The 16,491-nt window shown below is 40.3% G+C and overlaps 1 protein-coding gene across 40 annotated transcripts in view; it reads right to left on the bottom strand.

Moving 5' to 3' along the window:
• Positions 1-15,968, bottom strand: part of LOC119009022 — a 114,570-nt gene extending 98,602 nt beyond the window's left edge. For all 40 annotated transcript variants that reach the window (XR_005071611.1, XR_005071610.1, XR_005071613.1 and 37 more), the window contains exons 1-3: positions 15,787-15,968; positions 14,766-14,830; positions 10,431-10,481 (exon numbers count right to left, since the gene is read on the bottom strand). Coding sequence is in view for 34 of the 40 variants with exons in the window: in XM_037079887.1 (XP_036935782.1) it covers positions 10,431-10,481; positions 14,766-14,830; positions 15,787-15,860 (190 nt within the window). In the remaining 6 variants the exon portion in view is untranslated. The remainder of the gene's footprint in view (positions 1-10,430; positions 10,482-14,765; positions 14,831-15,786) is intronic.
• Between the last annotated feature and the right edge of the window lie 523 nt (positions 15,969-16,491).

Here is a 16,491-nt window from a genome sequence, read left to right as displayed (position 1 = left end):
AATAAAGTTAATCTGATCTAATCGAAGATAAAATCCCTGGGCAATGTAAAAGCCTGCAAACAAAGATAATCTCCTCAAAAGCAACACATAAATACAAGGAATGGGCAACAACATCAAATGTCCTCGATACTGACATTGTGACAATAATGGTCTTACTTTCACATAATAATAATAATAAAAAAATAATGATAATAATACAGGGAGATTTTTGTGAACTAATCATCCTAATCAGCATAATAATAATCAACTTTGTGTACATTAAAAAAGATCCCGGCAGGACTCAACAGTCCCCCTGCTTCATATGTCAATCAGCACCAGTCTTCGCCCTCAGATTAGGCAGACACGTTGGCTCCAGCTACTTAATTATGAGAGTGTTAAATGCCGTATGTTGTGGGCTGGGGCAAAAACAAACTGACCAGAGGCTGCTATAAGAGGCTCTTTCCCCTTGTGAAAAGGGATTAGAATGGACTGTCACTCAGCGGGGTCATGCAGAGCAGAGGCACTACTTAAAAAGTCATTTAGAGAATTAAGATGCCCCCGGTTGGGCCAGCAATCAAGTTGAAAAAAAAACCACTTGCTAAATAAAAACACCAAATAAATACTGAGCAAAGCCTGGAGGCTATCACTGTTGACCACTATTTTGTTTTCAACTTTTGAATCTGCGAGGCTTTGGTGAGTTGAATGCTGATCACTCATGGAGGTCTCATTAATTAACGAGTGGTTTTCTTGACTGCACACTGATTAAATCCGCCCCTCAGAGGGAAAGGTAAATGTGGGAATCAACCTTCCTGTGGCAAGGTTTAGAAAATGTGCCAAGGGGCTTCTGCTGACATTACAAAAATCCAAATATCCCCACAAAAACATATCTCAATTTTTACAATGCAGATGTCCTTTTAAAAGTTTGCCCCCGAATAGAGCAGACCTGAAAAATCACCTGCAGCATTGTGTGATGACAGCGCAAAGTGATCCGGGGACTCTGCCATAATTACAGCACCTTTGATTAGTGCTGTATTTAGTCACTACTGTTCCACCAGGAGCTGTCAGGATAAAATGAAAAAGCTCCTGGAGTACTGTTAAAAATTAAAAAAAAATCATCACTGTTTCCTCAGTTAACATTATACCCTCCTGAGTTCTAAATTTCTGAGTGAAACAATCCATAATTCATAAGTTGCATGAATCAGATGAGGGAGAGTCCGAGGTTAGGTCTACAGCTTCGTGGGGGTAGCGTGACTCAGGACCTTTGAGGTTGCCTGACAATGTTTAGGTCAAGCAGTAACACCCGAATGATACACCGCTGTATCTGACCACGAAGCTGCATTATCTGAGCAGGTTAGTGAGATTATATTAAGGTTACTGAACACTGTGGCTGCTCTTCACAGAAGCTGAGAAGACAGAGCAAATATCACTGCTGCTTTGACAGAAGTTATGAATACAGATCGGACCTCATAACTGACAGGCCTTACTGACGGACGCTTGGGGCCTCTGGGACTGAGCAGATGATTTGACAGAGAGATACAGAAACCTGTTACTAGGGAATAGCTGGACAGCGGACAGGTGAGCGCCAGCTGGTGTGTGTGTGTGTGTGGGTGTGCACCATGTGAGCATGCAGTGAAAAAATGTTCTATGATGGTTATCAAAATGAAGTCAAATTTTAAAGTGGACAGACTGGACATCTCCACACTATTGGCTCATACAACTATTCAAGATAAAATATATATTTTCCGCATTAACATTTCTTTTATCTTTTATGTTATGCTGACTTGTGTACTCAATCAAATTTTTTGCAATGCAATGGTGTGTTTAATTTGGTCGCTTTTCGCTATAAGCTCTGGGAAGACATCAGAGAGTGGCGAAGGAAGTCAACTGTGTGACTGAACATAATGTGAATACAACTTTAAAACATTACCTGATCCATTAACATTTTCATCAATCATGGTGGTTGTTAAGCAATGAACACAACAATCCATTATCCCACACTACTTCACAACATCAGTCCATTTTCATTGTTTTGAGTGAGGGACCCCTAATGGTAGAAATGGCATAATGTGCATGTAACTGTCTGGCAGTTTGCAGTTTTATTTGAAAATCCAACTTCTACTTCTAGAAAAAACATCTGAGTGCAGGCATTCCTTGGATATGATTTCCCTCTTTAGCAGACCAAATGCTCTCTAGGATTAGTCAAGTGAACCTTACTTTTATTTTAACTGAAAGACTTGGGAGTGTGTGTCTTAAGTTTTAAGGCATCTTTGCAATATCATGATTGTTTGTGAGTTTTATTATTTCCTTTAAATGTTTAGATGATGCATAGATGTGATGATGTTTAATCTGAATTTACAATTTTTGAATTTACAATTGCACAAGTATCATCATATTGTCATATATATGACATTAAATAATACTATCTTTTGCAACTAAACTGTTGTCCTTATGAATTGTTTCCTCTGCCTTACATCTAACACAAACAAACTGTTTAGAGGAGACAAATCAAACTAAAGAAGATGCACATAAGGCCATCGCAAACATCTTTAAATCATGCATGTGACCAATCTTTGAAATGCTCTCAGAACAAACAGTGACACTACATATTGTTCTTTGCTGTAGACTAATATTTTTCCTGCTCATCACTTGATACCATCACATATTGTATTTGAAGTTTCTCCATACAGTCAGTGTGTGTTGATGCACTGTGGCAGTGTGCTGTGCTCACAGTGACATGCTGATTCCTGAGCTTCTGTATGAGTCAGTCCCACCCTTCCATATCGCGAGCAGGCCTCAGCACTCACGCCTCATATCAGCCTGACTTTGATGGACACATGCTCCCTCTGTGCTTGGCAGGACGGTCTTTTGAGGAAACTCAACAAAAATGGCAACAGTGATGAGGTTGACACGCACACAGACCCACACCCCAACTCCAAAGAATCGTAGAAAGGCACTTATATGATCAAACATATTTACACAAGTACCTTTTGAGTACTCATACTTGATTTGGATATCATAAACAAATGTAAATTGATCTTCTTTATTAAACTTTAAATTTTTTTAACCAGAAACAGTGCCATAAGAGTGATTTCTTCAAAACAAACTAAATGAATGTGCACTGCAAGTTATGCAACGTAAAACTTGTGTCACAGAACAACTAGTCTGATTGTTGGCTATTTGCGCAGTAATCAACAGGAATCGACAGCCAAGAGCGATATCAGGCAGTCTCTCAACACCTCATTTGCTAGCAGTGTTAGCACACACAGTTGTGTTGCCACAGGGGAGAGGAGATTAGCCATCTCATCATATAAATGGTGAATGGAGATTTGCCCTCAAAGGAGTCTTTCACAACATGGTGGCTTTTGTTGCATACAAGCTACCATCAGGGTAAACAGCGACCAACTCAGCTAATATCTGTAGCCTTGGCAGGACAGAGAGATAGACTAACCCTAACCCCCACCCACATCTTTGAGCATGAAAGTTACTTAAATTGCCCATTGCTAGCATGGTTATTCAGTAAGTGTTACTACAGACTATAAACACTTGACATCATAAGACTGAACATTACTTGGCTCGATCAATTGTGCGTTTAGGACATAAATGCCGGGACATCACCCACAGTGCTCAAATTCTTTGCACTCTTTATTCAGCATGGCGGCACATTTGACTGAAGCAAGGTCTACTCCTTTGCCCACAGACAAAGGGAGTCCTGCACTACGTCTGTGTCAGTCTGCTCATCCCATTATATCCACTCTGCTGCTCCCAGTCATCAGCTATGACGAGCCTTCACCTGAGTTGACAGGTGACTGTCCTGAGGCAGCACAGCACCCAACAGGGGAGCCTTAACCTGCCAACTATCTGTCAGTCCCCCAAAACCAGCTCTGTCATGTCATCTCCTCCATGCCAATCACGGTGACACATCAAGTTTGTGTCAGGAAACAGTGTTGGAGATTACAATCTAATACAACATTGCCTTGGGCCAATGGGAAGAACCAGGCAATTATTATGAGACAGAGATGATAATGTAAATGTTGGCAGGCCACATGCAAATAATTACAAATATGATATTTTTCCTAGAGCTTTAACTCTTGGTATAATTGCTTGGCAATATGAAGGAGGGGTAAAGACTCAAGAGTGCACATTTCTGAAAAGATGAGTCTAGAACAAGGCCAAAGAGCAAGTCATTAACAAACTATCATGTAAGGCTGTCCATTAATGCCCTGGAGATAGTTGTCAGTCTAATTACAACATACACAAAAAAGCTCTACATAAGGTCATTTAATGAGCAATATTAAATATTGCACCCATGCATAATTGCCACATGCTTTGGTAAAGGGCTTTATCCGGTAGTGGACACTTTGTTAAGCTAGCAAACCATCTTATTAAATTGTATTTCAATCGAAAAGTCCTTAAAGCCTCTGCAAACAGCACATGTATAATAATGGATTAAATCAGTATGTGTGAGAGAGAAGGGTCGCTCATACTGGCCAATTCAGAAAAAGTATTATTGGCCAACTCGATTCAACTATATGTAGTGTTTTAGTGTTGTTCAGCTCATTGTTTTTAGAAGCTATTTTTGATGCTAATAAAGTTATTAGCTTTAAGAGTGGCAATGATACACACTAATGGCAAAACAGATATAGTTGGCAACTAGCTGGGGAACAAATATGTACCTCAGCAGTTGGTGGAGACCAAAAACAGAGCTAAAAAGAGAAAGACTATTGGATTTGGATTCATCCAATGGGAATAAACACTACCACCTCAAGGAACGCTAAAGTTGCTCTGTATCTATTCAATGTAAAAAGGAATCTGTCTGATAATAGTTCCCATATCAAACTTAAAAAGACGATGTCAGTGTTTCAGATTCCATGACGACTGAGTGAACTCCCCGTGCTGATAAAGACCATGTGAACAGGCCGGCCAGGAGTTTGATGTGTTGATAATGTGTTATGTGTGCATCCCACCACTGGAGGATTTACAAAGCAGCTAGCAGGAGTTAGTTGCTATATTAAAGGAAAAGAACAACAAACGGAAATATGTCCAAATTCGGGAGACAATGAGGTCCGGAAGCTTGTTATCCTCAGAGCAGAAAACAAGATCATGAGACAAGGCTGGCAAATGAGCATTATCACTATTTTGGGATGATGCTGTTGATGTTTTAGTCAATGTAAAAAAACAAAAACAAAGCACTGCACTGCACTGGACGATCGAAATGTTAAAAGGGTTTCTGATTGAATGTTCCAGAAGAGCTCCGAAACAACCCTGATGTTTTTATTTTTTTGATAACTGCTGGTTCTAAGGTGCAGAATGATCTTTAATCTCAGCATGGAAACTTCAACATCGATGTATATTTATGTTACAACTTGGCAAATTCTGTCTGCCGAGGAAGATAGTTCGATATGATCAAAAACACTCTAGAAATTTTCAGTAAGGACACTTAATTAAGTTGTATTTATACCTTCCACTTTTTATTGTGAACGCAGCTTTAAGAAAGCCAAGTTAATTTCACTGTTGTCCTTCCTTCCCATTTAGAATAAGATTCATTTGTGCAGTGGTAAAGGTTGCCCTGACCTAGCCCTGTAATCGCACATTTTTGAATGTTCGGAGGGGGGAAGCAGCCTGTGCCATATGGCTAACGATCACAATAATAAATCAATTTCAGGCACCCCGTCATAATTTATCCGAGAAATTATGAATTTTTCCATTCAGTTGTTTCCAGTTATTTTGTCATGGCATTCCAGGACCTCATTTGAAAAGTGGCAACGAGGCAAGCATGCAGAGTTTGAACCAACTGCTGCGATTTTACATGGGACTAATCATGAAGCACTGATTGATTGAAGCTCTGTTATCAGTGGACGCCACCCCCCACTCCAACCCCCCGATATGTAAATGAGTAACCTTTAGGAGGGCTCCGAGTGGCAGCAGTGGCAGATGGGCAGTAACTATAATGGGGTGGAGGTTGGCTTGAATAAATATGCCATGGTCTGGAACTTACCTAGTCTCTATACCGTCTGACCAGACTGCGTGACACCACAAAAGAAACTCATAGACAGTGGAGCTGGACCAAGTAGCAAATTAATTGATAAGTCGATCAACAGTAAAAAAAAAATTAGAAAACATTTCTGATAATTCATTCCAGCTTCTACATGTGCTGTTTTTACACATTGCTGTTTTAAATTGTTTGTCTTCAATTATAGTAAGATGAAAATCTATGGATTTTGAAAAATAGATTAGTTCATAAAAATAAAAACATTTAAAAATCAGCACTATAGATCGATAATCAAAACAAAATCTATAAGGTGAAGCCCTAAAGGAATTGTTCTTGTACTGTACATTGTACTAAACTTGTGTATACAATGTACTGTCTGTAACTTGAAAATAATATCTTAACATCTGCTCAACAAAAACAAATTTCAAATCATGGCTACACTGACAATCATGTAGATGCATGATTAATCAAGTAGTAAGTGGATTTGGTTGTGTTCTGTCAAAAATGTTAACATTTGTCAAATAAAGAGTGGGGAAAAAATCTACACCTTAAAGCTAGCAGAGACCATTCCAGCCACTTCCTTGTCGTTTTATGTAGTATTCTTCATTTCAATAACAAAAACTACAACTAAAGCATGTTTGTCAACGGTCTGTTTTTCTATGTTCAAGACAAAACAGCACATCATTGAATGCCAACTATGAATATATGAACATGCAATATATTTGACACAAAAATATACCTTATGGTCGGGAATTTACCTCATCTCTACAGTATGTAACTATTATTTAAGTAGCAAATCACTACAATATTTGAATGTTGCTCAACAAAAAAACATGGCTGCACTGACAGTGCAACCTCTACATGTCACAAGGACCATTACAGCCAATTTCCCGTTATTGTATGTGTGGAATTTGTCTGTCATTATGCATTTAAATGTCAGACTGTCCTGAATACCTTTCCTGGAGGGGCTCCAAGCCTTCAGTGAGAATTTCCTCTGAATTTCAAGATGGGAGGGGATGGACAGAACAAACTATCATCATCATCGCGAGTAAGACAAGAGGACTCCAGCCATTGCTCAGTCTATCCCCACCATCAAAGTGTCAACTAGACGAGCGAGCGTTGAGCTATTAAGCACGCGTATGTAGGGTTAAGCTTGTGCTCATCTCGTGCTTGCGGTACTGCGTTTCTGGACGCAAAGCAGAAAGTCTCCCTTGCGAGGATGGGTGCATGGGTCCCTTTCTTATCGGTCTTTTGCTGCTTTGTGATGCAATATCGCCCACCTCGAAAAATAAAAATGAAGCAACCAAATACTAATTCAAATACAATTACGACGGTGTAAGCTTCGAAGCATTACGTTCAGCCCTATTTAAATGTAATACATTTAGTCAAAGCCTTCAACTTCAATTCCAGAAATTTAACAGTGACAGGCTGCAGCAGTGAGGCTCATTCGTCTCAGTGGCCAAACTACAGAGAATAAACACAGACAAAAGGCATCAGTAGAGTCTAATTGAAATCCTTTAGAGAGAGTGAAGGGAGAGAGGAGAGAGACTGATCGGGAGTGGAAAGACAACACAAACAGACAGAGGTGATGTTGGAGACTCAAGTAAGGAAATTCTGTGAACCACCCTGTTCCTGGTCTGGCAAAGTGACTGCATGCAGGGCAAATGTGAACAGGGAGGCACAGCTTCAGTCCTACTGTGAGGCAGAGGTGGAAACATCCATTTCCCCCCACAGCCTTAAATTAACGTGACAGCCAGTAGCTTCTTGCTCCGCAAAAGTGAGTGATTAGTATTATCGTTTAAATTGTAATTTGGCAGTTAATTAAAGTGACCTTGGTTTCTATTGCTGCATCTGTAAACGGGCAACCAGAGTGCCATTCTGTCTCACAGCCGTCTGTGAGGCCGCTGTCACCGGGGCCCGTTACAGGATTAAGTCACCCCGGTGACAAAACCAAATTAAGCAGCTGTCACCGCCTACCTGCAGCTCAGAGCTTAAGATGATCAACTTATGACCGGTTGGGGAGCAGAGCCTGTTCTCCCTCTCCCTCTCCCCCCTCCCATTATCATTTTGTAATTTATGATTAGTTTTAAGTTGTTTTTTTTCCAGAATGTCATTAAATCATTGATACCATGCGTTAATGTTTGATGAAAGGTCTGTGACAACATCTTTAAAACCCAGTGGAGTGTGTTTAACAATCGGTTGTGTAGTTCTGAGTGTGGAGAATTGTTCGCTGAATTCTCTGACTTAGCTTTAAGCGTATAAAATGAATAATTTAACAGAAATGCAAATGTTTGAGATTCCCGGTCTATAACATTCCGTAAACATTCCAATCCTGAGGGAGAAATTGAATGTGACAGAGGTAAACTGAGGTAACGTTTATGCACACCAGAAGGAGACTCTGCTCAGTCAACACAAAGTTGTTATGATACATATTTCATTCAGCAATGTGGAATATAGGATAAAAATACACACACACACTGCATATGAATTATACACATACTGTATGCCCATCCTACGCCCAAGAGAAACATTCCTAACAGTGTTTGAAATACTCCTGCATATTAAATTACCTGACTTTATATGACCTATAGCATGTGAATGTTTTATGCTCTTGCAAGACTGACCGGGATGGTTTGTGACCAACATTCATCACTTTAAAATAGGAAAAATAACATTGTTGATATAATGACAACCAAACACTATTTCACCAAGTGGTAATCAGTTGTTCAGCAGACATGAGACGAAGTTTTGAAATGCACTTCACTTGTCTGTGCTTTCCAAAACAATCACAAATCATTGCTGAAAAATAACAATTTTTACAGCAAATTCAAAGCATATACCCTTGTTTGCTTAAACATGGGTCAACCCACTAACTATAAGCAATTGACTTCTTTACATTTGCCAGTATACAAGTTTGCATTCCTGTTTTTTCTTCTGGTGTGTCGTGTTCGATGTCTCAAACATGCTGGAGAATTACAGATAGAAAAGCAGGTAATCATATGCAAACCTCCTCAGACTACACCCAGAACTTAACAAGATTCTGAATTAGACGTATTGCTTTCCAGAGCTGATGATGGAGCCCTCTGGGTTCTTTCAAATCTCTGTTGCGAGTTGCACAAGCGCATTATTTATCAAGTAGTGACATGTAGGCCAGTGACAATGTTACAGTGGTTACCTTTATATACCTTTTACTTAATTCCCACTATAAAACTAATTAAACTCAACAATACTTCACCCTACTTCCGCTCTGCTCTGGCCATGATTATTTCAGCCAGCCACTAGAGGGCTTTGTCACTTTAGCATAAACGTGTAGTTTTGGGGCACTTCCTGAAATGACCAGTGTCTTTATGTCTTATATGTCACATAGGAATGTCGATTAACAACCCTCCTAGAATATTTCTACATTTGCTGTCTTCAGTAGCTCTAGATGTTGCTCATGCCAAGTGCTGGTGGTGGCTCCCAAGTTTTAATTTAGGTGTGTTTACATACATCAGATAACCACTGTAGAAGCTGTGGCACTTGGAACTGTGACGCTTGTAGAAACTTGGATTTAAGCATCATAATTAATATTTGCTTGCAAATATAACTTGCATATACCTCTCTATGACCAGGGAAGATACCTATCAGCTATACAGAGGAGTGGGGGAGGAGACAACACAACAAGCACTCATGATAAAAAGAGGCCCATTCAGACTGACAGCAGGTAAATTATATGTCAACAAGGTCTGCATTTCAATCCTTGCATATTTACACTGGGCACCAATGAAAAGCCTCCCTGCATCTCTGCCTGCAAACAGACGGATTCACTGCTAACTGTTTTTGATTAAAACGTCAGTAAGGCTGCGGGCTCCTTTCATCTCTTGGGCCCCAAGCTGTCTGTCTCCTCACCCCAACCCGCTCCCCCCACGGTGGGGTCCGGTCTGTGACACGGACGACCATTTATCTACTCTGAGGATCGTGTCGTGTAATAAGCCCCGTCTCCAGAGAGCATTTAGCCTGATAGGAAAAGCTGATTGGGACAAAAGGCCTCTGAATCTCATTCTGGCTCCCGCAGCAGCAGGTGACTGCGAGGTAAACACATTTCTCTGGGGACGAAGAGGGAACCGTGAGGAGAGAGGGAGAACGAGATAGATCATGGAAGCCAGTGAGAGCATGTTTCATCATCAGAATGACATCCTCCGCTAAAGTTGTGCTCCACTGTAGAAGAGACAAATGCCCCAAAGTCCCATTTGTCTCCATCATTACCAGAGGACACACTGGTGGTTACTTCAATTGTTCGTGCATAGCAGTTTTGGTTCAGTGTATCAGTGTTCCAGAAATAAAAACAAAACATAAAAAGAAGCATCTTACTACGGGGAACATCATCAGAGTTAGATGGATGTGGCTCTCGACTGCTACAAAAAGAAAAAAAAGACATGAACTGGTGTCATAAACAACTGGGTCTGTAGATTGTAACACTTACCCAAAGCAGGCACATGAGGCTGCTGTCTTGTTTGCCTTTGTTTGTTTGAGCCTGAGAAAAAACAGAGGAGAAGGCAGGATGGTCAGAGCGAGCGGCAGCTGTATCCACAGATGCTCATGTAAAAACATCCTTATTCACATGTTCCCCTCCACTTGTTTGTTTCCTGGTAATTTAGCCCTTCAGCACCAGAAAAAAACACTGCTTTGTTTTCATACTAACAAGGCAATTAGCAATCATTACACATTTCCACTCTGGGTTGCCTACAGGTGGACATTGGTAATGATTTAACAAACTGAGCTAATCTCCAATTCATGCGTCTGTGGGTGTGTTTATGTGTATGAGGACAAGTGTTAAAATCAGTGTATTAATCTGCCAGAATCCACTCTAACCCATCTCCCCGTTGTATAGGAGTGTGTAATAGATGTGCACGTCCTGAGTAGGGACAAGTCCGGGGCAAGAGCGGAAGGTAAAGCAAAGAGGTGGAAATTAGAGCAGACAGGAGGCATTGACACCAAAAGAGTTGTAAACGGTGCTCCTGGCTCCCCAAGGACAGTCTGTCACGCTGTGATCACCGGTAATGCCGCCAGGAGGGCGAGACCAAAGGCAGGAGAGGGAGGGGAGGCAGTCAAAAAAAGAAAAAGGGAAAACAGTACGACTAGGCCTACACTTAAAACACCTCAGGGAGTAAGATCCAAAGTCAGGGCATGGGACGAAGCATCAGAATTCTCCTGGCAAAATGTACGTAAGTCTAAAGTGTAGGCGCAAGTCTGGCTAGCAGGTTGGTAACAGCAGTCCACAAAGCTGTGAATTATGTATCAAATGCTTCACTGCCATTAAACTCCATCATTGCCCTTGCGCTTACTGCGGCCACACAGCATCCCTTCTTCTACATTGCCAATATTATTTTACATACAGTTGCTCACAACTGCTCCACCATCTATCTGACATGACTCAGCCAGAAATGTTCACAGATATGATAAGGTATTCAGGTATTCAACTTCTGTCCAGACACTCACTCTGACCATCATCTGGACTTTACCCAACAGTTTTAGTGACAGCCAGCTTAAATAAAACACATCATTACTTTAAATAGTCTGGGTCTGGAGACTGAACACAACTCAATGAACTAAAAAACACAGATCTAATTCTTGTTTTCAAATTTATAGACTGACATAACATTAACAACCTTATTATTGGAGTCCAAATCACTGCAAAGGCTTCAAAATCTTATCTTGGTGAGACAACCTTTATAATTGTTTAATCTGTTTATAGATCTACATATGCAGACATCAATAACTACACTTTCTTATGTGCTGAAGAGAATTATTAGACTTATTCATGCAAACACAGCAGCTGAAAAGAAAAAGGAAAATGCTGTATGCAAGGAAAAGTCTTAAAAGAGCACCTGCATCCTGTTCAGTGTTGGCCTTTCCTAACTACCACACAGCGAATGTACGTCCTCTAATTTCCTTCATGTTCATGGTCCCCAGCTCTCTGTGCTCTGTGGCCTCATTTCGTATGCAGGTTCATCTGGCTCAGGACAGCGTGGCCCTCGCTGCAGAGTGGCCCAACAGAGTCCCCAGGGCCAGGCCCTCTGTTCAAGGTCCCCAGGGGCCAACCCCCTACCCTCCTTACCTGCTTCAGTTCATATGAGCAGCTATGGCCGCCATATGTGAAGCTGTAGGAAAGCAGATGCTGTTTTTCCACTTGTGAAATCAAGTTTTTGGAAAGCAGTCAGCATTTTGATGGCCAGAGTCGAGTAACCGAGTGTAAAGGGGAGAGGGCAGTCAAGAGGCAGCCGGCTCAACTGTACTGTGTTGAATGCCAACACTGCAATATCTAGTCATCACTGTGAGGATCTGCTGATCTTGCAAAGCATTGACATGGCATTATCGTATGTGTTAAAACTTGTGTAAGCCATTCAAGCATATACAGTACAGACACACACACACACAGAGTCTTGCTGTGGACCTGTCTGTAGCTGAGCAGTTCCTTTGTCAGTCATCTGCTGATGCTGATAGACAATACGGGGGTGAGGATGCGTGTCAGAAACAGAAAAGCCTGAATGAAATGACAGACTCTCTCGCCGGCCCACTCCTCCACCGCCTCCATCTCTCCCTGTCCCCGCACATCTCACCCACAGCAGCCTGGGAAGCTATGACAAGCCTGACACCTGTCACTCATACACTCACAGACAGGATAGAGAGGACAGCAGCATACACAGCTCCACATGCTACTGCAGCACTGCACTGAACTCACTTTAACACTCATCCACACACACAGCAGGCACAGGGGTGTTGCTGCATGGTGCTGACACTGCTGATGGGACCACTGCTGCAACTAACAATTATTTTCATTATTCTTTAATCTGCAGATTGTTTTCAGGGTTGATTAATTAATTGTTTAGCCAGTAAAATGTCAAAACATTGTGAAAAATGTTCATCACAATTTCCCAGAGCCCAAAGTGATACTTTAAAACCCTAAAACTCTTCATTTACTGTCATAAATGACACGGAAAGGCAGCAATTACTAGTATTTTGCTTTAAAATTGACTTTGGGCCCAGAAACACCAAATTATCATGAAAGAACTGGCGGCAGGCGTCAAAGGCAGAAGGGTGAAGACTACAGCCTGATGCAAGCTAGTTCGCACATTCTGCACCTGCGTTAGAGGAAATAACGCTCCATATCACCAAGTTGCGATAATTAGAAACTTATTCAGAAAGGAAAACAACTAAACAACCAGGACTGCAGACATATTTTTTTTTTAAATTGAAGAGCTAGCCAGCCATTTTCAAACCACTCTCTCTAATACAGCCACTTCTAATTGAGAATATGTCTGATAAAAATTTGCAAATGGCACTGGTTTTGTCAGTCCTCAGTCTTTTGGTTGTGGAAGGAATAAGGCCTCCCTTATCTTTTTCCGTTTCTCTTCTAATATGCCAACAATGGCCAAACTGTGCCAAGAGTGTGAGTAACACTGCAAAAACAAAGGCCACAGATGCTTATTGACGGGACCCTTAAACAATTAATGATTATCTAAATAGTTGGCTACAAAATTTCTTTCAATCAGGTCGTCAAGTAATTAACAACTCATTGTTGCAGCTCGTGAAGTGAACCATGTAAAACTGTTTTACATCCATACTTGTGTAACAATTACAGCAACAAGGAGACAATATTAACACTAATTAAATAAATCTCCAACACTATTTTAACAGTATAATATATATAATAACAGTTTATCAACAGTCTGAAGGTAATAATCCATTAAAAAACCTGATGTATTTTTTTTTGTGGGGAATAACAATATTACAATTAAGTAGTGCTGACTTGAAGTTTGAAAGGTTAAATTTCACACAGTTAGGTGTCAAAGCACTGAGCGACTGCAGCCACCGACTCCCTCCTGGCGACAAATTTCATTAACAAACCTGATGTATACAGCACACACAGCCACAGTTCAAATGGAGGACATAAATTTCAGCCTGTGGTGTACCGTGGTCACATTACAACTAATCAACCGCTCTCCTGATACCCTTCTGGAAAAATCTTCTTCTGTTCAGACGGGTGGGGGCAGATAAAGGAAAATATGACGCTTTATTTCTAATCAGCATAAATTACCAGCATCCATCAGGTGAGGCTCAAATTAAAATCCTCATCTGACAAAGCAATGGGAACTGTGTGAGCTTACTCATGAATCAGTATGATTTAATCCAATCATGAGAGACCCCAAAGCTAAAATTTCCACTCAGGATCAACCCAATTGCCCTTCTTCACATTTTCTTCATTAAGTCTTAAAGGGGACATTTGGTTCTGAGGGTCAACCGGGTTCAACTGTGCTATCACATTTTCTCTCTTCAGAACAGAATGACTGCCCTAAAGAAACCAAGTGAACCAAACATAACACCTTGTCATGCTTACCGCTTTATCTTGTCTGTTTCATTTTTCACTTGTAAAATCATACCAATCTTATCTGCTCCAAATTCCTCACATGCATACACAAGCTGCATTGCACTGCAAAACACTGCACATACTGTCAAAGGGGTGACAGAAGGCCGTGTCTAAATTAGAAACTTATGGAAATAGTCACACTACCTTGGATTATGTGGAGAACAAACCATGACTTTATCATTTTATTCTGTAGAAAGAGGTGTTGTCACAATACTGACACTAATGCCCTAAATGTAAATGATACAATACCTTGAAAAATATCGATATTTGATACCATGTTCGATAGCACAGGAAAAAATTGAGGGCATTACATTTTACATTATTAATACAACAAGGCTTTTGTACTGTGGTACAGGCTACAGTTCATTAAAAGTTAATTCTACTTCTCACCTTGGTCGGAAGAGTAAGATGAAGCAGGACTCTGTGGGCGGTGCAGTGGTGCATGCGTCATCTCGCTGTTGGAGAAAAGAGAGAGCTAGAAAGTGTAGCAGGTGTAATGACATGGCAGGATATGAGCACTGTAACTGTTTCACACGTTCAGAAATGATACGTGTCAAAATATTTATATTTTTGACAACACTAATCGGACAGATGAATGTACACATCATCATTAAGCTGCATGGCTGCAAAATTAGTTAAATTACTTGATTATATTGACTTGATAGTTAAAACATACTCAGGACAAAGAGATGAGTGGCTTATTACCTGTGTAAACCACCAAACAAACTTTTCTTACAGATAGCACCTTTAAAACAAATATTAAATACCTGAGGCTCTGGCTGATACTTGTAGAAGTAAGCCTGTCTATTCCATTTACATCAGTCTAGTCAAGTATTTCCACGTACTGTATACTTCTAGTCCATAATATTGCACAGCTACTCCACTGCATATATTTGACAGCCTTAGCTACTAATTATTTTACAGATTTAGCTAAGTAATACAACATATATCAACTAACTAGATTACTAGCCCACTGGTTAAGCTACCCAGCAGTAGGCCTATAGTAAGGATTTGATAAGCCATTAAAGTTATGTTAATTAGTGCATCAGTTATTATGATACAGTATATGATTCTGAAATGGGTTACCCTGCATAATAAGTAGCCTACTTTTGACTCTTGGGACTGTAGTTATAAGCTGTACTCTGATGCCCATACCTTTAATTTAACTTACCGCTGGACTTTTACTTTAGTATTTTCACATTGTACTATTGCTACTTTACTCAAGTAAAACATCTGAACACCTCTTCCACCACTGTTTCTTCTGTGAGAATGAACAGGTTAAGCTAACGTCTCCGTAGCTCTTTTGCTAGCTGTTAAAACTTGACGATAATATATTTATATATTTTTCAATTGTTGCATGAAATTAGTTTGTCCTTAAGAGAAAATGCTCCTTGTTTTGTTGACAGCTTACCTGAAGTTGTCCTCCGTGAGAGCTACTGTTCGCATGAGCACTGACTTGTGCTCCTTCGTGGTCTTGGTAAACATTAAGCCGAACAGTTTTCTACCAAGGACATGAAGTTAGTTAGAGTAAGAGCTCTCAGCCTCTCTCCAAACCGTGATTCAAGATGTCCGCCAAACACCTGTGAGGTCATTAACAAGCCCCGCCCACTGCCTGCCAATCAAAACGATAAGGAAACAGCATCTACACTTGATTACGTGCCTGATTTAACCAATTCATACTGTTTTAAGATTTGAAACCAAGCTTTAAATTTAATTTAACACATTAATATGAGAATATGCATGACAATTAATAGCATTAGCTGAAAAAACAATGTCCTAAAACTAGATTTTGACTACAATGGTCTTCAAGACAGAAGTTGATATTTTGGCTTCAGTATTAAATATTTCACAGCAAAGTCAACCAGTTTATTAGAATAATACAAAACAACTGTGGTACAAGAAATCCCCCATGGGATCCCATGGGACCTTATTTCAGAAAATCTTTGTATAGTGGTGAATGGGAAAAAACAAATAAATTGTGATCCAGCTTGTATTGTGCCATGAACTGCACATATTATGTCTGCCCATTTAAAAGACAGTTTCAAGTCTCGCAGTTCGTCATTTGACTAAAATTCCATCTAGTTTTGTATTAAACTGCTCATACATCACCAACATT

This window comes from Acanthopagrus latus, chromosome 19 (assembly GCF_904848185.1).
Source record: "Acanthopagrus latus isolate v.2019 chromosome 19, fAcaLat1.1, whole genome shotgun sequence".
Taxonomy (NCBI): Eukaryota; Metazoa; Chordata; class Actinopteri; order Spariformes; family Sparidae; genus Acanthopagrus; species Acanthopagrus latus.
This window is presented reverse-complemented; position numbering and strand designations above follow the sequence as displayed.